The sequence below is a fragment of the Liolophura sinensis genome, chromosome 13 (assembly GCF_032854445.1).
Source record: "Liolophura sinensis isolate JHLJ2023 chromosome 13, CUHK_Ljap_v2, whole genome shotgun sequence".
Taxonomy (NCBI): Eukaryota; Metazoa; Mollusca; class Polyplacophora; order Chitonida; family Chitonidae; genus Liolophura; species Liolophura sinensis.
In genome coordinates this window covers 20,831,560-20,857,494 of record NC_088307.1, presented here as the reverse complement: position 1 = coordinate 20,857,494, position 25,935 = coordinate 20,831,560, and the positions used below count along the sequence as shown (strand labels likewise).

The 25,935-nt window shown below is 39.4% G+C and overlaps 1 protein-coding gene and 1 long non-coding RNA gene across 3 annotated transcripts in view; one reads left to right on the top strand and one right to left on the bottom strand.

Annotated features, from left to right (window-relative positions):
* LOC135480094 (uncharacterized) overlaps nt 1–14,647 on the bottom strand; it is a 19,713-nt gene extending 5,066 nt beyond the window's left edge. Inside the window, exons 1-2 of the long non-coding RNA XR_010445894.1 lie at nt 14,484–14,647; nt 2,593–2,751 (exon numbers count right to left, since the gene is read on the bottom strand). This is a non-coding gene — a long non-coding RNA (uncharacterized LOC135480094). The remainder of the gene's footprint in view (nt 1–2,592; nt 2,752–14,483) is intronic.
* Nucleotides 14,648–14,817: 170 nt separating this feature from the next.
* On the top strand, nt 14,818–25,607 carry LOC135480670 (ankyrin repeat and SOCS box protein 10-like). Of its 2 annotated transcripts, XM_064760567.1 has the most exons (6): nt 14,818–14,879; nt 16,912–17,095; nt 19,701–19,871; nt 21,667–21,783; nt 23,672–23,779; nt 24,952–25,607. In XM_064760567.1, the coding sequence occupies exons 1-6, from the start codon at nt 14,841–14,843 to the stop codon at nt 25,389–25,391; spliced, it is 1,059 nt and encodes a 352-aa protein (XP_064616637.1). In that variant the 5' UTR covers nt 14,818–14,840; the 3' UTR covers nt 25,392–25,607. The 2 variants fall into 2 exon arrangements, with proteins under 2 accessions (XP_064616637.1, XP_064616638.1); XM_064760568.1 differs by lacking the exon at nt 14,818–14,879 and having other exon boundaries at nt 16,924–17,129.
* Nucleotides 25,608–25,935: the final 328 nt, after the last annotated feature.

Sequence of the window (25,935 nt, the reverse complement as noted above, 5' to 3'; positions counted from 1 at the left end):
CTTTTTAACAATATCTCTTTAGAATCAATTTAACAATATATACTGTGCAGGGCTAACCTGTAGAATAAATTGATATTAATTAATGTTTGGAAAAAAAAAACTAGAGCAGGTTTGCTGAGCACTACTGAAGTGCATTTCATACACATCAGCTGACATTAAACATTTAAACCTTGTTTTTCATTTTTCAATTTAACACCTGCATGCACGAAGGCCTACCAAGAAATTTAAAACATAATTCATGCAATTTATTTAGTGTAATGTGAAAAAATTAAGCTGTAATATCATAAATCAATAGCATGTTCTGAGCACTACATGTATATACATCAACATGGCCTGTCGTACTCAAAACGGAATTAAAACATTATGTTAACTCATAATTAGGAGTTCTACACCTGTTTCCTTTAATTGGGATTTTCTTTTCATACACATGGGCTAGAAACCGTTGGATGGAATATTTTACTGGAACAGAACTGCATAACGTGCACAAGTCTCCGAGATCTTTGATTTCTACAAGCAATAATTTCCACAATCCAATCAAGACAGAGTCATTTCTTATCTCCAAGACAGGAAATCATTACATGTAAATGTTAAAAGGCTTGGGAATCTCTAGGGAACTGGTAATGAAGCGTACAACATTGTACGAGTTTTCACTCGTTAAAAAATGCACTGCCTCTTGTGATGCAAAATAAAGTACAAGTACGATTCATGTGGCTGGGTGCATGGAAACTGTGTTCATATTGGTTTTGGATGCGATTAGAAACAACAGCCTTAATGATGACTAAATCAATCGGTGCTTTAAGTTATCCCGTGTATCCAATGCGCAAACACGAATGTTGACATTCTCCATCATATGGTGTGCATGCAAGCCTTGAGTCTGAGTGCTATCAAATGTACACGTACACGTAGCTGTTCAGGAATCTATTCATTCATGTATAAAGACTGGGCTTTTAATGCCTTCACAAATACATGTACATATTCCAGACTATTTCCCTTTAAATATATGTATTCAGTATGTCCATTTATTTATTTGATTCTTGTTTCGCACCATGCTCAAGGAATTTTTCCACATATACTGTAATTCTTCCACCTTTCTGCATGTTTGCATAGGCGTTTATGCCGGCATATTCTGAGGTAATTATTATACTGTATGTAGACTTATACTTTCTGTGAAGCCCTGAAATTTGCTAGTCCAAGCAATGTAGTTTCATCTGAAAAATTAAACTAAAAACGGGACATATATTGCGCTGAAAGTTGCTCTTTCATATGTGAAAAGGTTGAAGAAGTAGGGTAAGGTGGCAGCCACCGGAACAGGAAAGATTCTCATGCCATTTGCCTCATGTGCCATAGAGATTTGCACACCATATTGGTGACTCTGGTGGATGTCTGTATGTATATATGTATGTATGCCTGGGGTTTTACATCATTCTTAACAATAAATTTTTCAGCCAAAAAGGAGAGCTGCGGTTCTGTATGTACATAAACAAGTACGGTATACGTGTTTGTACTTGTTCGCGTAGGCTCCATAACATAACCCCAAGGTTCATTTTTCCGGAGTTCTAACAAAACTTGATGTCAAGACTGTTTTAAAAAAAAAAAAAAAAAAAAAATTACACAACCAGCAGAATTTGTATTTTGTTGTCGTCATCTTTGGCTGTTTTTACATTAAAGCATAATAAACGTCTGAATAATGGTCTGCAGAAAATCAGAGCACAGTACAAAAGGAGGATGATTTCCTTAGCGATGTGTAGTGTGCCACCAGAGAGGTGTGAAATCTGTCCCTTCAGCTGTCTCATGATGTGTTAATTAATCCACAAAAAGATTGGCCATAAAGATTCTCTTTCTGAGGGCAGGGATCCTACAGTCACAGCTGATTAAACAGCTTGTCATCAGCAGGAGACAAAACTCCACCCCCTCCCCCCTCCCCTGTGTCCACTATTTAGCCATCCTTGACGCATTACATGTAATTGTTAAACTGGCAACAAGGCTTCCATGCATACTGGCCATACAGTAGCTTGAAATGTGTAAATTTGGGGGTGAGAAGTTGACACTGTTTTATAATACATAGCTCTTGAAGCAAATCTAGATATGCTGATAAGGAAATACTTTAATTTTTAATAAATTAAAATTGCACATTTTTATTTAAAACATATTGCTTTTTTTTTTTAAAATCTGACTGCTTTCTAAAATACAGCAGTCCAAATCCTCTACATTCTTGTGACTTGTATATGCTCATGTGATTATTTCTTTATTTATTTCATTGGTGTTTTACGCCGTACTCAAGAATATTTCACTTATACAACGGCGGCCAGCATTATGGTGGGAGGAAACCAGGAAACCCACAACCATCCGCAGGTTGCTGGCAGACCTTCCCACTTACAGCCGGAGAGGAAGCCAGCATTAGCTAGACTTGAACTCACAGCGACCACATAGGTGAGAGACTCCTGGGTCATTACTATATGACTAACCATGGTACATATATATGTATAATTACATATATATGTGTGTGTGTATATACATATATATATATGACCGCTGCAAAAAAAAATGACAGACAATATCCAACAACTGATTTCAGATCAGCCTCTGGCTTACCTTTATTGATATGACTCTTGTTGTTTTTGTGCATCGTGACATTATTTTCTTCGTCCTTCTCATTCGCTTTAGAGTTTGCAGAGGAAGCAGTTCGACTTCGGCCACATCCCATTGTATACAACAACAACATTGGAGAGGCTGTCTTCAAGTCCAGGTCACCTGTTAGGTACACAAATGTCCAATTTACAATTATTTATTAACTTAAATTTGATTGACCAGTGTTTTACGCCATTCTCAGAAATATTTCACTTATATGATGGCCGATAATATTATGGTGGGTGGAAACCAGGAAGAGCCCTGGGGAAACCAGTTATGGCAGATCTGGCAAGAAGCCAGCATGAACAAATCTGACACAAGCAAAACTGAGTGAGTGAGTGAGTGCTTGGGGTTTAACATCATACGTAACGATTTTTCAGTCATATGACCAAAAAGGAGTCCTTTGATTGCATATACGTGTAATGTGCCTCCTTGTTGAACAATGGATTTCCGCAGCTCTTTTATCTAGTGCTGCTTCAATGAGACGACTTCTCTAAGCCATTATACTGATACGGGTCAACCAGTCATTGCACTATCCCTTTAATACTGAATGCCAAGCAAGGAGGCTAAAACTTCCTCTTTTAAGGTGTTAAGTGTGACCTGACCCAGGATTGACCCTGGATCTACCGCCCCTGAAGCAGGCGAGCGCAACTGACAATGTAACGCTGAAGAATGTCATGGTTTGTAGAACCCTATCTGGCCATATTATACTGACACCTGGCCAACCAGTCCTGTTTCCTTGATATACCCCTTTGGTGCTGAGCCACCAGGAAAGTCTTTGGTATGACCCGACCCGGGATTGACTTTATTTATTTGATTGGTGTTTTACTCAAGAATATTTCACTTATTCGATGACAGCCAGCATTATGGTGTGAGGAAACCGAGCAGAGCCACGGCCATCCGCAGCCTGCTGGCAGATTTTCCCACATACGGCCGGAGACAATGCCTTAATGATCATTCATGTCTAAATTTAACAGTCACTTTCTCTTCCATAGGTTACATGCATGCTTTTGCCAGTACAAATGTACATGTATCTCTCCTCATCTTAATTCAGTATATTCAAAAAGCTACATGTAATTATCTTTTTTCCTTTTTTTTTTTGTTGTTGAAGTAAAACAGAATGGAATCTAGAGATTGATTATCCTTCTGGGAAATAAAATGATAGAATGACCTTTCAATAAAAAGAGAAAAAATAAGTTGTGATTTTCAAGGTGAGATTTGGCATGTTTAGCATTTCAATTCTACATAAATCCTTCTTGACTTAAGTCAAAATTTAGAACTTCTCTACGGTGCTTAGTTTTTGGTACTGGAGGTTGAAATTTGGATACATTTGTCACAAGACAACACTGATGAGGGGGACAAAATGTTTATTTCTCTTAAAGTTAGAAATGGCTTCTTGAAATCAGCCCTCCAACTCATGGATGACTTATACATGTACATGTATCTTTGTATGCCGTTACAAGTTCAAGCTAACTGTGTTACAATGTGCATCAATATAATGACACAAGAACAGTGCCCACATGACAATTAGCACCAGTAGCAGCCAAGTGCCTAACAATATGTAATCTATACATGGACGGCCCTACTACATCTACAGGCCAATATTCCCACATCACAGACCCGGTGTAGCCTGGCCCAGGCAGAGTTTCTGGATTGTGAGGTGAAGGGTGTGTAAAGGGGATGGGGGATGGAGGTGGAGGGGATGGGGATGGGGGGATGGGGATGGGGGGATGGGGATGGGGGGATGAAGATGGGGGGGTGGGGATTAGGGTGGGGGATGAGGATGGGGGGATGGAGATGGGGGATGGGGATTAGGGTGGGGATGAGGATGGGGGGATGGAGATGGGGGGGATGGAGAGGGGCAGGGGTTGTAAGGTGATTATGTTCACATCATGGTTATAGAAATATTAAGTATTTACATCTACATTCACATCCATATAGTACCTGGGGCAGGTGTCACGAACCTCACTTAGCTAAGTAAGCCCTTAACTACCATAGGTATGTATGTTGTAGAGATATAAAGTGCACTTAGCTAAGGGCAACTTAACACTAAGTAGGCTTCATGAAACCGGCCGCTGCATGACATAGGTACATATACATGTACATGTATATCACACATGTTGGATAAAGATATTTTGTGTATATACGATAAGTAGACATAAGGATTTACCATTAAAACTACCACAAATAATATAACCTTTAATACATGTAGTTATTGCATAAAAACAGGTGCCGGAAACACACATGCAAGGCCACAGCCATTTTTTTTTTCTGACATGCTTGATAAACTCTAGAAATCATCTGTTAATCTGGAATTCTAACAAGGCCAAGGTACATGTATCATCCCATGCTAGACTAAAACTAAAACACAATGTTCTACATGCCTTACGCATGTACGGCTAATGAGCAAACCAGCCAGGGGTTTGCATGACGACGATGGAAATAGAGAAGATGTGTTTTCAGGTTTACAGAAAAGTCTCCTTCCCAACTGGATAAAATTAACAAAATGGTATCACTTTTATCTCTGGACTGTGACATCTCGGTTTACATGCCAGATCTCAACAAAAGAAAAGTATGTCTTTAAATGTTATATGGTATGTCTGTAAACTTTATATGGTATGTCTTTAAACTTTATATGGTATGTCTTTAAACTTTATGTGGGATATTTTATCATTGTACATTTGGCCCAGTGTTGCCTTTTTGGTGCAATGCTGACAATCATATCTGCTGGCCAGCAATATGGCCGCGAGGAAAACAGGCCAGGTCTTATAGCTATAAATAAAAATCTGTATACAAACACACACCATGGTTATATTTGGTTAAATTTGGCCTTGTGTTTTGGGTACAATGTTAACAATCATATCTGGCAGCCAGCAATATGGCCGGGAGGAAAACAGGCCAGGTCTTATAGCTATAAATAAAAATCTGTATACAAACACACACCAAGGTTATATTTGGTTAAATTTGGCCTAGTGTTTTGGGTACAATGTTAACAATCATATCTGGCATCCAGCAATATGGCCGGGAGGAAAACAGGCCAGGTCTTAAAGTTACAAATAAAAATTTGTATACAATTATACGCACCATGGTTATATTTGGTTACATTTGGCCCAGTGTTTTGGGTACAATGTTAACAATCATATCTGGCAGCCAGCAATATGGCTGGGAGGAAAACAGGCCAGGTCTTATAGCTACAAATAAAAATCTGTATACAATTATACGCACCATGGTTATATTTGGTTACATTTGGCCCAGTGTTTTGGGTACAATGTTAACAATCATATCTGGCAGCCAGCAATATGGCCGGGAGGAAAACAGGCCAGGTCTTATAGTTACAAATAAAAATTTGTATACAAACACACACCATGGTTATATTTGGTTACATTTGGCCTAGTGTTTTGGGTACAATGTTAACAATCATATCTGGCAGCCAGCAATATGGCCAGGAGGAAAACAGGCCAGGTCTTATAGCTATAAATAAAAATCTGTATACAAATACACACCATGGTTATATTTGGTTAAATTTGGCCTAGTGTTTTGGGTACAATGTTAACAATCATATCTGGCAGCCAGCAATATGGCCGGGAGGAAAACAGATCAGGTCTTATAGCTATAAATAAAAATCTGTACACAATTATACGCACCATGGTTATATTTGGTTACATTTGGCCCAGTGTTTTGGGTACAATGTTAACAATCATATCTGGCATCCAGCAATATGGCCGGGAGGAAAACAGGCCAGGTCTTATAGCTACAAATAAAAATTTGTATACAAACACACACCATGGTTATATTTGGTTACATTTGGCCTAGTGTTTTGGGTACAATGTTAACAATCATATCTGGCAGCCAGCAATATGGCCGAGAGGGAACCAGGCCAGGTCTTATAGTTACAAATAAAAATTGGTATACAAATACGCACCATGGTTATATTTGGTTACATTTGGCCTAGTGTTTTGGGTACAATGTTAACAATCATATCATATTCGATTGATGTTTACGCCGTACTCAAGAATATTTTATTTGTACAACAGCGGCTAGCATTATAGTCGGAGGAAACCAGCAGAGCGCAAGGGAAAGCGACGACCATCCGCAGGTTGCTGGCAGACCTTCCCATGTCCAGCCAGAGAGGAAGTCAGCATGAGCTGATATACTAACCCCCTCAGCCACGAAGGCCCCCACGTGCAGTGAAATTCAGTTGATAGGTGAGATAATTACATGTACATTCATCCACTTGTATCGCCTTCGGGACGCACAGGTCATCCGGGTTATAAGGATGCCAAACACGCAATTAAACACTGTCAGTAAGCGAAGACTACAGACTGGAATTTCAGGTTATGTACATCTCTAATTACACTATTACAACTTGATTCAGCAGCAATATGGCATTGACAATCACATCCATAACCTCAGAGTTCACTTATTTATTTGTTATGTGCTTTACACCGTACTCAATTCACTTATACGACGACGGCCAGCATTATCGTGGGCGGAAACTGGGCAGAGCCCAGGGGAAACCCACAACCGGAACATTGGCAGAAATATGTGCCTAGGCATACACTGTACATCAAATATGCACATATATATGTTCAACTGTTCTCCATCAGGTCCACACAGCTCATTTCGTGTTTTATACTAACTTGAATAGCATACTGGATCTGATAGTTTAAAGCATCTAATTTTTTCATAAAATCTGAAAAAATTACACCCCTGAAAGTTCATATTATTTACTGTACATTTTGAAATATTTAAAATTATATTTTGTAGAAGTAAACATATATTTTTCAAGCTAAAGTTTAACTATATTCTGCCTGCATACCCTGTAAAAATGACAGCAGAACACATCGTTTTCTTCTGTAATGTTGCAGTGCGTGTGTACTACACACATGTTTTATGAGCACACGCACACACCGATACCTGAGACGTAACACAGGGAACAATTAATGAGTTCACAGCTTGGGATAGTCTTGATACAGCCAGAAAAGTGTTTAATGACTTACCCATTTGCACCTCCTGACTGTATTTTTCCCACTTTACTCTTGTCACATCTGATGTACGTGTATCTACAGGTATCTGGTGGCAGTGCTGTAGCCTTGACACTCAGATACTAGTGGCACCAAATACATGCACAATATAACCCACAAATGTAACAAAAAGTTAACTGATCAACAGCAGTCAGTTCATGCGCATGTCCATTAGCATCAGTCAAGGCGTGAAACACACTCTACTGTCCCTCACTAATGGTGCCAATGTCACCAGCTAACAATTCATTTACAGGTAAGCTGTCAGGTGTTTCTGTGTTACCATGACAATACAAACACTGCATCAGTACATTTAATAAAGCAGTCAGTGCTACTCTGACTAAATCTTCATGTACATATATGCCGTGTGTATCATTAGTTACATACCATTTACCAAGATCCAGACATACACTATATATAAGAATATCCTATATGACCTAAAATTTTGCACACAAAAGTGCATTTTTTTAAGGCAAATGTATGTCTCAAAATATTATATTTGGGGGTAAAACTTCCAAATTCATAAATTCATAAATTTCATCCATGACTATCTTGCACATATTTCCTGATTCTGAGGGTTCTGTCTATTTTAGAAAGGTGTTTTGAGGTTTTCTTGGAACATGGGATGATATTCTACTGGAAAATTGTAAGTTTCAGCAACAAAAGTAAAAAATTTTGTGACATTTACTTGCCTCTAAAAATGCTCTTTTGTGGATAAAATTTTAGGTCATTTCCGATATTACGGCTTGTATATCCACATAGGGCGGCCTCCGTCGAGGCTTCTACTCCCATCAACACGCATTTCAGTATACTCACAGTCACATAAAGAAAATTATTACATAGCATCTGAAAAATTTTTCAAAAACTGTTTACGATTTTGTTTTTTCAAAGCTCTGCACTTGAAGGCGTTAAATAGTGTTAGTCTTTGTTAATCCTTTCAAACCACAACGTCACAACTCTAGCACAGCTACCTTAGGTTATCCTTTGTATTTTAATATTTCTTCCTGATTTATCTTGGGACTGTTGTAGCACTTTAAATTATTTATTTATTTGACTGGTGTTTTACACCGTACTCAAGAATATTTCACTTATACGATGGAGGCCAGCATTATGGTGGGAGGAAACCGAGTATAGCCTGCTTGAAACCCATGACCATCCACAGGTTGCTGGCAGACTTTCCTACGTAAGTAGCACTTTAAGTTACTTCATGTAAGCAGCTTTACTTATATTAAACACAGTAGGCCGATTTGTCCCCTAACAACAGCATCACTGTGCATAATGATGCAGTGGTGCATATAATTCCACATCTCACTTCATTTAGCTGCCACTTGTGGCTTTAATATGTCATGTGACTGGGCTATCACTCCATTACAATCAGAGTACAGTAGATCATAATACAGTATCAATAAATTATGAATGTGTACAAGACTGCAGTTAGGGGCCTCGCCGCCTCAGACAGTTTATTTTAAATAAAGCACTGGCTTTCTGCAACTCTCGGGATCAAAGATTCAGTGACTCAAATCCAGCTCTCAAAACACGCCTTCGGAGATGGCTTCGTGTCAAGGGTTTTGTCAATTACCTGATCAAGGACAATGTTTTAAGTCAATCTGCACACTATGCATTACATATACCACTAACCAAGCTGTAGTATATTAATTCTGATTTATTAATACTCAAGAGCCCTTCACTAAAAAACGACGTTAGCCAGTAGTGTGGTGGGAGGAAACCAGCCTCTGGAAAGATCCTCTCGATCATTTGCAAGTTGCTGTCAGACCTTCTAACATATGACTGGAAGCTAGCACGAGTTGGACTTGATCTCACAGCGATCGCACTGGTGAGAGACTTCTGGTCACTGTTCTGCGCTAGCACACTACCACTTGGCCACCTACTGATTCGGAAAAATCTCATACATGTTAAATACGCGTAAATGTACAGTATGCAAGATCCTGAAACTTTTTTTATTGAACTGTACAAATAGTTTGACCAATTATCAAGCAAGCATACATGTATAAGAATGACTGCCTGAACAAGTAATATAGAGAGTGCTCCATTCATACAATCTCACAGAATTATTTGATAATTGCCTTATGCCAGGCTCCAGAATTTTTGAGTTATACAATGGTGAGCTGAGTTTTATGAGTGGGTTAAAACCAGGGTGACTGTAATAAACCACAAACCTTTGGTATGTTGCCAGCAAACTTTTCCATGTATGATATACAGATATAAGACAAAGTGGTCGTCAACAAACATTAAACTTTGCAAACAGTCCTAAGAGCGTTGATGATAACTTATTGTCATAAAGTTCCCACATGCGAACAATGGGACAGGTGGAATCTGCAAATTCCTTGTTCCAGGCTGGGTTTGTACATTGGTAGATCTACCCTACAAACATGTATATACATACATATACCAGTAATTATGTCAGTGAGTTCCAAATATACAACGTGTGCAGAGTCTGCAAACATTTACAACATGTACAGAAGCGGAGTTCTGATGTTAACCAGGCCTACAGAAGAAGTTCACGATCACCTTGGATTCTCCTCCCTGCCATTTGTTTTGAAGACCCAGGTCTAACCTGGTACAATACATGCATGGCACATGTCAGAGGTATAGATAGACGTATTACATCCACTGTTTGTACATGCACTTATAACTTATGCTGTACAATATACTGTACATGTATGTCAACATTACCACCTTCACAGCTGTGGATTCAGGTATGGTCACAGAAACAGCATAAAAACATCTGTCAGCACTATCAGACCCGCATGTTGGAAATGTTTAAATTTCCTTTTTCTTTAAGCCACAACAATTGAATTTTTTGGCTTCATGGGATGAATGAACCTTTTCTTCAACATCGGAGGAGGGTATGAAACCAAAACTGAAAAATTAATTAACTCGTGGGAAATGTGGACTGTCCCAGCAAATTTTTCCTCTTTAGGATGCATTTACGTGATTGGAAAGCCTCAGAAAAAAAAAAAAACATCAAGATCAGATAAAATTAATAAAAAGGTGGATTTACAATATTATCTTTTGGGTTTTTTTCAGTGTTTGCCAGTAAAACACAAAATATGTACGTGGGAAGGTCTGTCAGCAACCTGCGGATGGTCCTGGGTTTCCCCCGGGCTTTGCCCAGTTTCCTCCCACCATAATGCTGGTCGCCGTCATAGAAGTGAAATTATTCTTGAGTACGGCGTAAAACCCCAATTAAATAAATAAATAAAACACAAAATAAAAATGTGTTGCCTAATTAAAATGATAGCCACCACTGATCATCCACAGTTACTTGTACACTTTAAAATGTACAAAGTTCCCCGCTACCAGACCTCAGCACAGCCGGCCTCAAACGCACGATGGGTTACTATAATTCTTCAACCTTATCAAATGTTTGCAAGATGTTTAATCACACTTTTCACGAAGGAATCAGGGTAATTTCCACAAAGGTACAACACTCTACCAGGTACTACATGTATACAGTAAAAGAAAATATGCCCAACGTTTTATCGGCTAAAGGTCAAAAATTGTATAAAGTATTCCTGCATATAGACACAGATTCAGACCAATCACCAAGGTATTAGACTGATGCTTCAGGCCAAAGGCCAAGCTGTACACAAGATTTCATCCAAGTCCATGCATAAGTTTTTTCATAAAGGCATTAAAATGACATCAGAGACAGACAGACAATAAACAGCCACAGAAACATAACCTAAAATACGGATGTAAAAACACGCCCACCAGAGGTTTGTTTAGCAGCTACGAATTCAACCGTGTTAATTTGCGTGCTATAACTAAGATCTGATTCCAATACCTTTCATAGTATACATATACGCGCGGAATACATACCATACAATAAGGTACACGTTTGCTTTATAACAGCCTGGTTACCATGGTAGTTAAGCCAAGACATGCTGCATTAAACATCCACTGTCTTCCCACTGACGGCCAGACCTTATCCCCAACAGCAACACGCTTCACAAAACATCAAAGGATTTTGGCCAGCTGGGGGTGATAATCGAAACAGACGAAGGCGACAGGTACTTACTGCATGACTAAGAGGCAGCTGATGGGGATTTCCCGGTAAGGGATCAAACCCTCAAGACAAGAGTGACAGCTTCCTGACTACAGGTGTAGATTGCACCTCAGAAGATCAGGGCTTCAGGTATAATGCCTAATGACAACACCCACTGATTCGGTCAACAGGAAGTTACATGTACATACACATACATGGCGTACAGTATATGTACCAGTATAAACAACATTTTTCAACATTGAAGGAATGCACCAAAACACACTTGTAAATTTGTCAATAAGTGCAATTTACATCACATTTTATTTTATGTTTTTTTACCTCGAAACACATTGATAAAGGTATTGCTTTTATTGAATTTACTGTTGGTCAGGTCTTGCCATTGTAAAAACATTTAGCAACATGTTCATTATCTGATCAACAAACAAAAATTAGCTGGTTGAAATATTTATATAATTATTTATTACGGAAATAAAGATTACATTCATGAATGGTAAAGATGTATTCTTGTCGGAGTAATATTCTGTGGTCAGTCGACGGATAAACCCATTTTCCTGTAATAATAAGCACTTTTCAGTTCCACTGGCTATCAGTTATGCTCTTTACATATAAATCTAAACTCATCTTACACTCATAGCTACAATGAACACTAAAACTGGCTTCTTTCATAAACTGTTTTAATAAGGGATTTTCTTGGATCTGGAATAGATTCTTCAACCTTTTCAATCACCTCTGTAAACAATATTTTAAAACAATCTGAGAAAACTAACAGGGGTACAGAAAAAAAGTCGCACAGCTTTATGAAGCTTGCCTCTTTAGTTACATGTACACACACACAAATCATGTTAGCATCATTTGCATAAGAATTGTAAGCATAAATTCCACTGATTAAAAATGCTTTAGTGGTAAGAAGGTTGAAGATTTTCAGTAAGCCTATTTCCAACTTGTATTGATAATAGCATAATAGTGTCTAGCACATACAGCACACAGGTTAATGCATGCACTAATTCTGGGCTACTCAATCAGCTACACGTATATCAAATTCCAAGGGAAATCACCCTCGTCACTCGCCTTATTATTGTATATGCATGAAGCCTACTCAAATTACATGCAGTACAGATAGAACGATGACATAATGCCCTCATTAGCTGTGCGCATTGTCCTGCGAGTTTGCAGTGGGGTTAAATGGCACCATATGGACATACTTCATGTCCAGGGTGCATTAAAGGAAAAAACAACACTAGACCAAATGTATATATATGCATCAATGATGAATCCCACATATCCTCTTTTCTTTTTTGGTGAACATGCATAATGGAGAAATTCTAACAAAGAAAACTCGAGGCCATGGAGAAAATCAAAATCACTGCCATGTTTTAAATTCCAACCAATCAGTGCGCTGTATTCCACTAACCCAAAAATTCAACTGGTTCTAAGGCTGACTGGGATCAATGCTCTGGCTAGTTGGCTTTACCCCTAGGCCAAATTCATCACTGTTTCTGGCGATATCCAGGGCGCATTCTAGTACTGTTGAGAGGTAGGTAGTTTTATTTATTTATTTATTTGATTGATGTTTTACGCTGTACTCAAGAATATTTCACTTCTACAACGACGGCCAACATTATGGTGGGTGAAAACCGGGCAGAGCCCGGGGGAAAACCCACAACCATCTGCAGATTGCTGTCAGACTTTCCCACATACGGCCGGAGAGGAAGCCAGCATGAGCTGGACTTGTAGGTTGCTTTAGTCCCGGAATAAAAGACCTGGAGAAATGACTCTTGTGTTCCATGGTTCTTGGTTATTTTCATCTCATTCCATGGCATACACAACTGGGATTTCTATGATATCTCACATTTTTGCCCTGCCCACAACTGTCACCTCAAAGACATTTTACATGTGAGGCTATTGTTTCAATATCAATATAAACTCAGTGCTAAAGCATCGTTTTTTCTGTCATTATAAGAGCATCTAGTACTTCATCCTTCTACTTCACTGACGAACAAGCTTTCAAAACAACGCTGTCAACCTTTGCCTTTTAGGTTGTTCTATAGCTTTGAATAGTCGAGTAAGGTTGTGACATATTTTTAGACTTTCACGACATGACTGATGTACCAAAACTTAAATCGGGTAGACTTGGCATCACGCTTCAAACAGCTAACAAAGAAGCTTATTCCAGGATTGACTGAGATTTTCTCCTTGGTTGGCAGCAATGGTAGCAAAACGTAAAAAATTTAATAGAGTTTGTTAAATTTTATGTACAGCATATGGAACGAGCTTTGCCAATGGGTACCTAAACACTAACACAACCTGATTATCAATTGCACAAGTTGTCCAGGCCAAAGCTGGTAGCAGTCTGAGTCAATGTTTATTGGTAAATATCAGCCATCCTTAAATGTAGACTGGATTTTCATGCTAAGTCGTACTGTAAAACACTAAGGCTGTTTGAAGTGTTCACCATGATATCGCTAGGGCAAAACCAACACGTAAATGTACATGCAAATTTGTACTTTATACTAGACAGGAGTTGGACAAGTTTGTTTGGAGATTAGGTACATATCTACACATACGTAACATCATATATAGTTTATGTACTGTAAGTTAGCATAAGATCTTTGAAACAAAAGGATGCAGACAGCGGGGACACTGTCATTTCACGATTAATAGCAACCTTCTATATCATAAAACGATGCGGTGACAACAAAACTACGCAACAATCAGACAAAACATGAAAACACGAGCAGACAGTATTTGTGCAGTGCAGTCGCCGTCAGTCAAGTAACAAGAAAAATGTTTTGCGTTTTACTTACAAAACCCGTCCAGTTGCTCAGCTTCCTATACACAGGTGTGAATAAAAATCATCTGGCAGCCTCCACACCGATAGGTAGCAAAAAAATTCTCCGCCGAGGATGAGGAATTTATCAATTTCCCGTCAGAATCGCCTAGCATGTGACAGTCTGACAGTTTGAGCTGAATGTCATTTCGCCACCAGGCGGCGTCTGAAAGTGCGCGAAAATTAGTGACGCTTACAATATGTGTGCTGTTTTCTCCGGGATTCGGCTGTGCTGTGCCTTCTCTCCGAATAATTTCCTTAATGAATCCGATAGTACAGTACGTCCGATGCCGGGAGAGTGTGAAGAGATTTTGACAGCACAGCAGAGGACGGCATGGCTGGGAAATACCGGGATATTCTCAAGGAAATTCAGGTTATTCTGTGAAAGAATGACGCATTTTCTGAAGTGACTGTAAAACTAGAGACAGTAGATTTCATTTATATGGAATCTGCTTGTTTACAGGCAATGATAAGCTAGACTGCCTTAGCCTCCAGGTTTGACAGTGTGGCCTAAACTAGCCTCGATTGCTCTGACGACTGAAGTTTATGTTCGGCTGGCCCCAGGCGGGTACTTCAGCTCTTTATATATTGGGCTTGCGGAGTATCGAAGCCACATGGGGAACCAGTGGTAAACCAAACACCGATTCACGCCCTGTCCGATAAATCCTTTCCAAACAATGGCTGCTGTTCAAAAGTGTTGTCAACTTTGGCTCTTACATCTCAGTTCGCCCGCACACGCAACATCCCAGGTATATTCCATTAGGTAATGGCACACCAGCCCCATATTCACGACATGGCAGGCCGTTTCTAAACAAGGCGGCCATAAGGCTCGTCTTTTCAGGTCTAAACTGCATGCACAATGTACGAACGATAACTTTTGTAAGACCCATAACTGTGGCGAAAGCAAAATGGCTGCTGCCTCAGCAATGATTGTGAGGTGAATTCATGCGCCCTTACCAAGTGGAATATTTGTGAGATGTTGCGTGTGCGGGTGAGCTGAGAGGTAAGAGCGAAAGTTGACGCCACTATTGAACTGCAACCATTGTTTGGAAAGGACTTAACGGACATGGCGTGAATCGGTGTATGGTTTACCACTGGTTCCCCCTGTGGCTACGATACTGTACCAGTCCAATGTAAAGAAAGGAGTTGTAGCCACCTGGTGACTATTTTTTAACTGGGTCGTAACATTACGCTGATTGCAAAGACCAAATCGACGTATGCCATCAGTATGTGACGTCATGGTGATTAGGCCCCTTTGAGAAACAGCCCCCTGGGGCAAAATTTAGCTCGACTAAGAAAGCATACCCAATCCAATGTTAAATCGCACTGTGGTTAAAAATCCAATGTACTTGTCATACATTTTTTCACCCTCCTTCAAAATGGGTAATTGAGACAAAAATTACCCATTGAAGTGTCTGACATTAGGTTTGGCAAACATTTTGTTCCTCCAAGGATCTTGGCCCCAAAGTAATGTCTGATCGTGCTCCATATAGAAACAAGATGCAGTTGCCATGCTAGTTTGTCGCAGCATTTGAGAGACACATCACCCATCAAATACGTCTCCCCGGCTTTAAGTTTGCAGGCACTTCTGTGTCTTACCTATTCATGTGTTGAATCTTGCCTAACTTTGGTTTGGAGCTATCCTTGGCCGAACTAAATTTTGCCTAACTGAACATAGAGGAATCTCTAGACCGGTAGTAACTATGAACTACGAAAGTAACGTACGTACGCTTAAAATACGTATGTGTAGCTCGTGAGTTACAAGGCTTCTAACATGATACATTGGTTATCGGTAATCTTATCAGCAGCTCAGGGATCATTTGGTGCTCAGAATGAGAGGATCTGATCAGTATTGATCAGCCAGAGTTTGTCTGTTATGTCCCAAACTGGCTTCCTCAACCCACAGTCTGCGTAGAAGTGAAAAATTCTTGAGTACAAGATTGTTGAAACTCCCAAGTAAATTAAATAAATTGTACATGTCAGGGGTCAAAATGTTTGGTCATTCACATGTTTTTAAAATCCCAAGATAAAGATGACCTCATATTGAGCCCAGGTCATTACCATTTTATATGCAAATATGCATGATATGTAGTGATGATCAGAAATGATTCTTTGTTGTGTTTTACTGTTTCCTTGTTGTCATTGAAATCTGATCAAACCTTCAAATCACATTGACAGACCTGAATTTTTCTTATGGTCAGTCTTGAGCTGGAAATGTTTAACATTTTGACACCTGCATGTACCCGTGCTTGTGGGATGGTCTGCCAGCAACCTGCGGATAGTCATGGGTTACCCCGAGGGCTCTGCCGAGTTTCCTCCTACCTAATGCTGGCCACCTTCGCATAGGTTAAATAGTTTTGAGTACGGCCCTAAATAAACCTCAAATGAAAATATAAATTTTTCAGGATGAGCATCGTGAGTTCATGAGAGCACGAACACCACCTGTCCACCGAGAGTTACTAGAAGCCGTCAAGAAGCGTAATGCTGTCAAAGTGGAGCGTCTTTTGACACGAGGAGTAGATATTCATATGAAAGATCCCTCCGGCAACCCCTTACTCAATGTTGTGTCGCAGACTCATTCATCAGGAGGTTAGTCCATGTGTACTGATCACCCTTACCAAAGGTCAGGACACAAATTCTTGGTAATAATGCACATACATGTAGTTTAGTGCATAAAGCCCTCTTGAAGTCATTGCACAAAGCCTTTTGGAGGTCATTGCACAAAGCTTTTTTGGGGTTGTTGCACAAAGCGTTTTGGAGGTCATTGCACAAAGCCTTTTGGAGGTCATTGCACAAAGCCATTTAAGGGTCTTTGCTCAAAGCATTTTGGAGGTCATTGCGCACAGCCTTTTGGAGGTCATTGCACAAAGCCTTTTGGAGGTTATTGCACAAAGCCTTCCATAGGTCATTGCACAAAGCCTTATGAGGTCATTGCACAAAGCCTTATGAGGTTATTGCACAAAACCTTTTGGAGGTCATTTCATAAAGCCTGGAATTCAGTATACCAATTCTGCAGAGGTGAAGTAAAATCAGCGCAGAAGTCAGGATTTTATAGGAGGTAATGTTTTGCATAAAACACCTAACACATAAAGTTCAGATTCTGGTAGGTGTTCTGCGTTTAAAGTCATCTTAAAAAGCATAAGCAATTAAATCATTGCCACGTGTCCTCTTGAGTCTTCAGATTTTGAGAAACGGCTGGTCATGGCCCTTTGACTGGAGTGTGATTTTCTTGATTCCCTTTCTCCAACACTTCATGAGACCTTGTTGACAGTAAAGCAGTTGATCACACTTCTGCAGAGTCCTAGCTATCGATTTATCGAGTGGCGCTCTGACATGCCTCTCGGAACATCCACCATCCCTCCGTAAAACCGCAGTACCTAGCGCCATGCCTAAAATGTCCTTTGTAAAGTTGGTGTTTTTTTTTTGTATTTTTAATTTTCTGCGAATAAAACAACGTTATGCACTATAATTCGTATCGGCAAACGATTTTGTACATACATGTAGTTATTTTTCGCCTCCAATTCCCAAGAGTTACTTCCAAATTGGAAACCCGTTCATTAAGGCATCTTGAGTGCCTGAGACATGGTTTCCGAAGTTCCGGAATCGGCTGGCCATGCAAACCCTCAAATTTTGTGACCTGGCCAAGCCATTGCTTATTAAATCTTAAATTACACGTGTAGTGCCTAGAATGGCAATGCATTGAGTTCACAAAGTAGCATGCCGACTTCAGCTCGGCTGTCTAGGAAGTGTCAGTTCGTCCTAGAACAGTGTTTTGAAGGCAGGATGATTTCCCAATATAAAATTTCAGTTTAACTTCCAAAGGCAATATTTCAGCTTTTAATTGGCTCCAAAAACAGGTGTTTTCAGGTGAAAGTTTATCGAATATGCCAGTGTGCTGACTTTTAGTGCAGCTTACTATTGAGTTCCAGATTACCATTAAACCTTACACGATTTTGATGTAGGAAATTCTTTTCGGTACAGCCACAGTGCATGGCCCCTGATAAGCTGTTCGTTTTCTGTTAGGGGAATTTTTGCTGCTTTAGAGGGATAGCGGACCCGATCTAGTTTAAAAAGGAATTGATCCTGTTTCCTTTCAACTGAAGAAAGTTGAACACACAAGGTAGTGAAAATAAATCTTGGAAGGCTGGAATGATAATATACATGTATGCAAGATTTTGTTGTCACAGCAACTACTGAAATGGTGTGCTTCAAAAATCAGTTTCAATTAACATTTTATTTATCCTGTAAGATATTTGACTGACTGACTGACTGATTATTGTTTTATGCCATACTTATGAGTATTTCACTGATATGACAGTGGGTCAGTCTTGCCAGGTGGGTGGAGGTAGCCCCCGGAAGAAACCGAGGTAAACCACAGATCATTGGCAAGTCACTGACAACTTCTCCACTTGTCTTACAGCAGCCCCGTTTGCAAAGTTCTACAAGCGTTGTCGTCCACCTCGCCACCAAACCCCATGAAATTAAGCACTAAAATGCCTGCGGTGGAATGAGAAAATTCCCTGCCGTGGTGACCCCTGAATTACGGTCAGATGTGATATCTATCAAATCGAGTACAGCAACAAGCCTTGCAATTAAGGATCCCGTTTGACTATGAGGATTACAAAGCTTACTAAAATACAGTATTTTAGGCCATTTAATTTATCCTGATGTTGGATGTAAAACTACCCTTTTGACGCGATGAAAGCATTTCCGGCAATGCAAGTCTTCCAGCGGACAGGGGCCGCATTTGGCTGGGACGCTCTTCCCCATGCCTTTACCAAATCCTAGCTAGGGGTCTGTTGTGGTGACATTTTTTGAAGACAACCACTATTACATCATGGGCGACTTCCACAAAGCCATTTCTGACTTAAGCCAAAAATTGAAATATGATCTGAAGGTTTATTTTTTTATTTACTTCAGAAATTAAAATTTTGCCCACCTCATCAATGTTATCTTAAAAACTTATGTGTTAAAATTTCAACGTCTAGTGCAAAAAAATAATCGTCATTAAGAGTTATTAAATTTTGACTGAGGCCAGAAACTGCTTTGTGGAATCAGCCTTATGCATGCAAACCTCTAGGTCATAAGTGGAAAGTTTGCTCCACCTATAAAGCTATATTTATTAGCACAAATTTCTTTAGTGTGGTGCAGAACAACAGTATAATAAATATTCATATTTACATTATGCCTACAGATGGTACTGATGCTGTTAAAATTATGAAGATGCTGCTATATTTTGGCGCTGACCCAGATGAATGTGACATATTTGGGAGGACTGCACTGCATTTGGCTGCAGCTAAGAATTCTAAGCTGGTGCAGGCACTGCTTGAGGCAGGGTGCTCAACGAACAGACAGGATAATGCAGGTAAACATAAGGCAAAATAATAGAGGTAAACAACAGTCAAAGTATAAATTCAGGTCAACCACAGGCAAAAATAATTCAGGTACACAGCAGACAAAATATTGCAGGTAAACAACATGCAAAATGATGCAGGTAAACAACGTGCAAAATAATGCAGGTAAACAACAGGCAAAATAATGCAGGTAAACAACAAAGTATAGATGCAGGTAAACAACACACAAAGTATAGATGCAGGTAAACAAGCAAAATAACGCAGGTAAACAACAGGCAAAGTATAAATGCAGGTAAACAAGTTAAAATAATGCAGATAGACAACAAAGAAAGTATAAATGAAGGTAAAAAAAAAGGCAAAATAATGCAGGCAAATAACAGACTAAGTATAGATGCAGGTAAACAGCAGGCAAAATAATGCAGGTTAATGCATGTTACCAACAGACAAGATAATGTTTGTTTATAATAACCAGCAGATATAAACCTATAAAATAATGCAGATAAATAACAGAGAAAAGAATGCAGGTAAAAAACAGTGAGAACAACGTAGATAAGAAAAGCAAACGCCATAATGGAGGTACATGTAAACAACAGAAGAAGTATCAGTATACAGCAAAATAATGCGGGGGAACAACATTCAAGATAACGGATAAGATAATACGACAAACAAAATAATTTAGATAAACCAGAGACAAGACAGTTCACATAAACAACGTACAAGATAATGTAGGCGAACAATAAACAAGTTAATGCAAGTAACAACCACTTGGGATGTTGTTGTAAAAAGAAACACATAATGCTGCTAAAAAAAAAAAAAACACACCAAACCTGTGATGTAAAGCATGTGTCATCTGAGAGTTCAACACAGTTATGTCCCTTTGTGATGTACAAACTAATGTGGCTTCAATAACATGAATGGTTATTATCTCAGAATTTTGGGAGAATAGCTTACAGTTGTTTATATAAGAGGCTTGAAAAGTTTTAAAATAAGATTTAACTAAACTTTAAGGGCAATTTTTATAATTTATTCACTTTGTGTTGTTTTTTGCTCCGTTCACCAAAAGTTGTTGTGAAAAGTATCGTGTGAGTTTTGACAGCTCAAAAGTCAAATTGTGAGCGGGCCATGGATGAGTTGTTGTGGTGAAAATCACCGCGACTTTGCAGGGTGTGGGTACAACCCCAGCGATTGACATGAAATAGTAGATTTTCCCGGTCTTATCAGTTGTGGACATTGAGTGACCGACAATAAGTGGTCGTAGTTTGTCCATAAAATTGGTTGAAGATTTTTATTTAGTTTTATATTTTGATTGGGGTTTTATGCTGTACTCAAGAATAGTGATTCGTTAAAGATTTATTTATTTATTTCTTTATTTGATTGGTGTTTTTCGCCGTGTTCAAGAATATTTCACTTATACGATGGCGGGCCAGCATTATGGTGGGAGGAAACCGGGCAGAGCCCGGGGGAAACCCAAGACCATCCACAGGATGCTGGAAGACCTTCTCACTTATGGCCGGAGAGTAAATTCATTGAAGATAGCTGGTCTTTGACTAACATATTGTGCAAATCAATACGAGGGTTTATTCCAGGCTTTTCGATTTCCTCCGCCCATAGAACTGATTGCCCTCATATGGATAAAAAAATTGTACATTGGACAATTAAATAAATAATTAAATAAATAGTCCAGTGATCTAGCTAAAACCATCTGCAGGGGACTGGAATTTTGTAGGTCATTTGCCATTGTTAAATTTTATAATAAACAAATAATAATGTAGAAGACTTGAGTTACATTGGCGTGTTTTGTTTTAGGTCGTACACCGCTTATGGAGGCATGTGCATCCAACGCTCCTGATGCTTTCGTCACGGTAACCATGTTGATGGATTGGAATGGTTATGTTGCCTTACAGGATGAAGAAGGGGCAACAGGTATACAACGTCTTCAGTCATCAAACCTTTCTTGTGCACTGGTGACTCAGTTCCAACCTGACTTATTCTTGTGCAGTGTGTGGCAATGATCCAGGAGCCTCTCACCAATGTAGTCGCTGTGAGTTCAAGTCCAGCTCATGCTGGCTTCCTCTCTGGTCTATGTGGGAAGGTTTGCCAACAACCTGCCGATGGCCGTGGGTTTCCTAAGGGCTCTGCCCAGTTTCTTCCCACCATAATGCTGGATGCCATTGTATAAGTGAAATATTCTTGAGTACGACGTAAAACACCAATCAAATAAATAAATGTTGTGCAATGAATGAGGAGTATGTAACCATTACGCCCTCAAATCATCATGACAAAGGCAGAAATGAAGAACAGACTACTCAGCTTTGGCCCTGGTTGCTTTGGGCAGAGAAGGTTCCCCACTACCAGCTTCAGAGCTATGCAATTTATGTACTGTAATTCTTTTTGCATGTGTGCAAGGTCTTCATGGAGGACATTCCGAAGGCATTATTCTATGTTGACTGATAAAATCATACTTTTTGTGAAACCCTTAAACTGGCCAATCCAACCAATGTAGTTTTGGTTCCAAAATTAAAGGTTGAGGAATTAGGGTGATGCAAAATCTCACTTCTCAGCAGGAATTTTCTTCCAGTTTGTAGAGCTATTAATGTTGTACGCTTTTCTTTGATCAATATTCTACAGGTAGTTCCTTACTGATGGCTGGAAGAGGACTGATTTAATTCTTGTGCCTTGAACATTCCTTGCATCTTTCATGCCTTTCCATCATCGCTGAAGACACTTTACTGTTTCTCTTTGCCTGAATCCTTCCTAGTTTCTTAATATACTCTCTTAGTTCTGTGGTGGTGTGCGTTGAATGTTGATTTGGAAATAGGTCTTGCGATTTTTGATCCAGAATGTCCATTTTACATGCGTACAAAAGTCTGTTTTGACACTCAGATTTGACAAACATGTACATGTATATCTAAACAGTGCATCAAAAGTAAGTTCCCTCCCAAAACGTTGTTTGATATCTCCCTTGATGTGTACCAGATTGCAATGAAAATTTTGCACACACCATCCCAGTAATCTGGCGGACGTGGTATATCAAGGATTAATGTGCAGGTGCTGTTGAAAATCGGTCGATTTTGAAAATTTCATAAAAGGAGTCAACCAGATTTTTCAACCACAATTCTTTATTTTATCACAGAATTCGATTGTTTTCACTCGATGACCAGTAATTATCAATATTGTGTGTAGCCGCCACAAGATTTTATCACATTTCAACCATTTCGACGGACATTGAAAGCCCTTCCATGTTTTAGGCTTGTCCAATAAAAAGCCTCCTTTCCCTTTCTTGAATATTCATTGTGACCTCCCTGTGCTTGAGATTTTGCTCCTGCTACGTGAGTAACATGCATTTCCAGCTAAGTATGTATGTATATTGTCATAATCGTGAATTCTAAGGTCTGTGAAAGCCAACACTGAAAAAGGAAGAATTTGAAATATATTAGAGCTACACATCATGCCTGCATGTGGTGGCTGAAGGCTGTCAAATTGTGTTTGGAATGCCATTCCCTGAACAGCTACAAGGCAAAGCATTTTATTTAACCTTAAATATAGCATTTTCATATGAGGTATATGTTGTATAAATGTGTTCGTTTCCTTGAAGCTAGATTTTAGGTATTGCACATTTAATCAAGTGCGTTGAGACCAAGGCTTCAGAATTTAACCCAAGGAATCCTATCTCCATTTGTCGTCCAATCAGCTTCGATTTTATTATTCCTTTTGTCGCGCAGTATGAGGGTTATTGACATCATATATTTCTGAATCCTATCACTGAGTAACCATGTTATTTTAAAGTATGTTATGATTTTCTCTTTCCCAGCTCTTCACTGCGTTTGTATGAACAGGAAACAGAATCGCTTTGTGAGGAATGAGATCGTCATGAAGTTGTTGTTGGCTGGACTGTCCGCAGGTGTCTGTGATAAAGCGGGTAACGTATTTACGTTATTTACATGTAACCTTGTCTTGAAGCGGGGAATTTGTCCATTTCTTAGCCCTCATTGTTGCAGTTGCCGTAGTCTAACTTTTGTTGAACACCATTTCGCTTCCAAAAATATCGTGTGCATAGGTGTATGTGTAAGTCACTTGTGGGAAAGTTCGATAGTGACTTGGTGTAGTCAGTGGTTTATTCCAGGCATTCTGGTTTCCTCCACCATTAAAATAATTGACATTGTGGAATTGGGAAATTCTTAAAAGGCATCAGTGGCTCCTCGTAGACAAATACCAGTAAATATTTACGTCCTGTTATCTCTGGACTTTGTCTAAATAATCTCCAGTTAAGAAAGCATAGAAAACTGGTGCTCCTGACGGTTATTGCTCAGAAAGTTTTATCAAATTTTATCAGAAACAGCACATTAATAAAATTTACGTGCTAAGTCTTACATCACTGAATTATCTTCCCTTTAAACAAAATCCAGATCTGCCTACCTTTGTCCTAGGCTCATAATTTCAATTAAATTTAAGGTGGATTTTGACGATATGTGATGATATGGTAGTTGATTTAGCCACATTGACGTTTATTAAGGCGATTTAATGAAGTTGTTTCATTTAAACTTTGATATGGCCGTCAGATATCAGATCGACATTTTCACAATAATCGAATTAGGCCATAACTAAGTATCTTATTATGACTGTGTACTATTTTTCACAAATTCAGATAGGCATTTTAGAGGCACTGAAATTTGATAAAGTATTACATTTCCAGAAAAACACCATCCTGCTTTCTTTCTCTGGTTAATAGAACTAATACATTCTGGCAAAATGGGTAATAGTTGTGTTCTACTTTGGTGGTACATCGGAAGATCTGCCAGCAACTTGTGGATCAACGTGTTTTCCCCCGGTTACTGCTTAGTTTCCTCCCACCATAATTTTGGCAGCCGTCGTAAAACATCAATCAAATAAATGATAAATAAATAGTTAGGTTCGAAATTTTAAGGCTGATACTGTATATGAATGGAGTTATTGTGATACGGGTACACAACATTTCCATATCCTCTAACTGCCTCTGTGATGTGAGTATGAAGCTATTCAAAAATAACTAGAATAATTTTATGAAACTATGCAAATAGTTCATTCTTCAACCCTGATTTCTGTCTTTTCCAGCTAAAATGGCATTATGTTACGAACTGGACCAGTTCGTGAACGGCCCTCAAGACATGCAATTTAACGAAGCCAGTTTTAGAGTAGCTCAAACGTTGTTGCACGCCGGCGCCAGGTTTAATCCTCGTTTGAAGCAACACCAACGCTGGATCAAAATGGTGGCCAATTTTTCCTCGGTGGACCTCTTGCGCCATCTTCTTCGAATCGCCGAGCCAACTCTACCCTTATCCACACTGAAAACACTTCCGAACTTGACTAAGTCTGTGGAGGACGAAAATGGACTCTTCCAGAAACATCTGAGAACGTTATCACGTCACGTACGATCCCTCCAGGAGTTGAGTCGACTAGTCATTAGGGAAATGTTGAAGGGTAAAGTGTTACCATCTGTGCCGCTACTACCACTGCCTCCAAAACTGCAGAGTTATTTAACTTTGGAAGATTGACCAATATATTATCGGTCATACCCGGTATTTAGGTTGATTTTACGTGTAAAATATGTATTAATTACGTTTTTACAATTGCAAACATGGACCAGCCAAGTCGTTTTTGAATACTAGTCGAAGATTGCTCTGACGTTGGGTTTGGAAAAAACATTTTCGGCCGAAGATGGCCCCAGACCAACGTGTGAACGCGCTCACTTTAAAAACCTGATGCAGTTGTCATGGCGTTTGAGACAAAAATAACACATCAAATACGTGGCCACAGCCTTAAGTTTGCAGATTTACGTTTTTCGCTCGTCGATTTATCACAAGCACAAGGTCCATCGATTATTTCTGAGGACACGTGGGCCCCGAGATTCCATGGTGACCCGATGTACACCTTCCGCACATTTGACAAGGGCAGGTGACTGCATCAGGTTTTTCATGGAGCGCGCTCTGAATTTGGGTTGGGTGCCAAAATCAAATTTTGCCAGACCTAATTGTCAGAGCAATCTCGGACTAATCTATGCGCGTGAATGTATGCTCCGTCATTTTCACCATCATACAG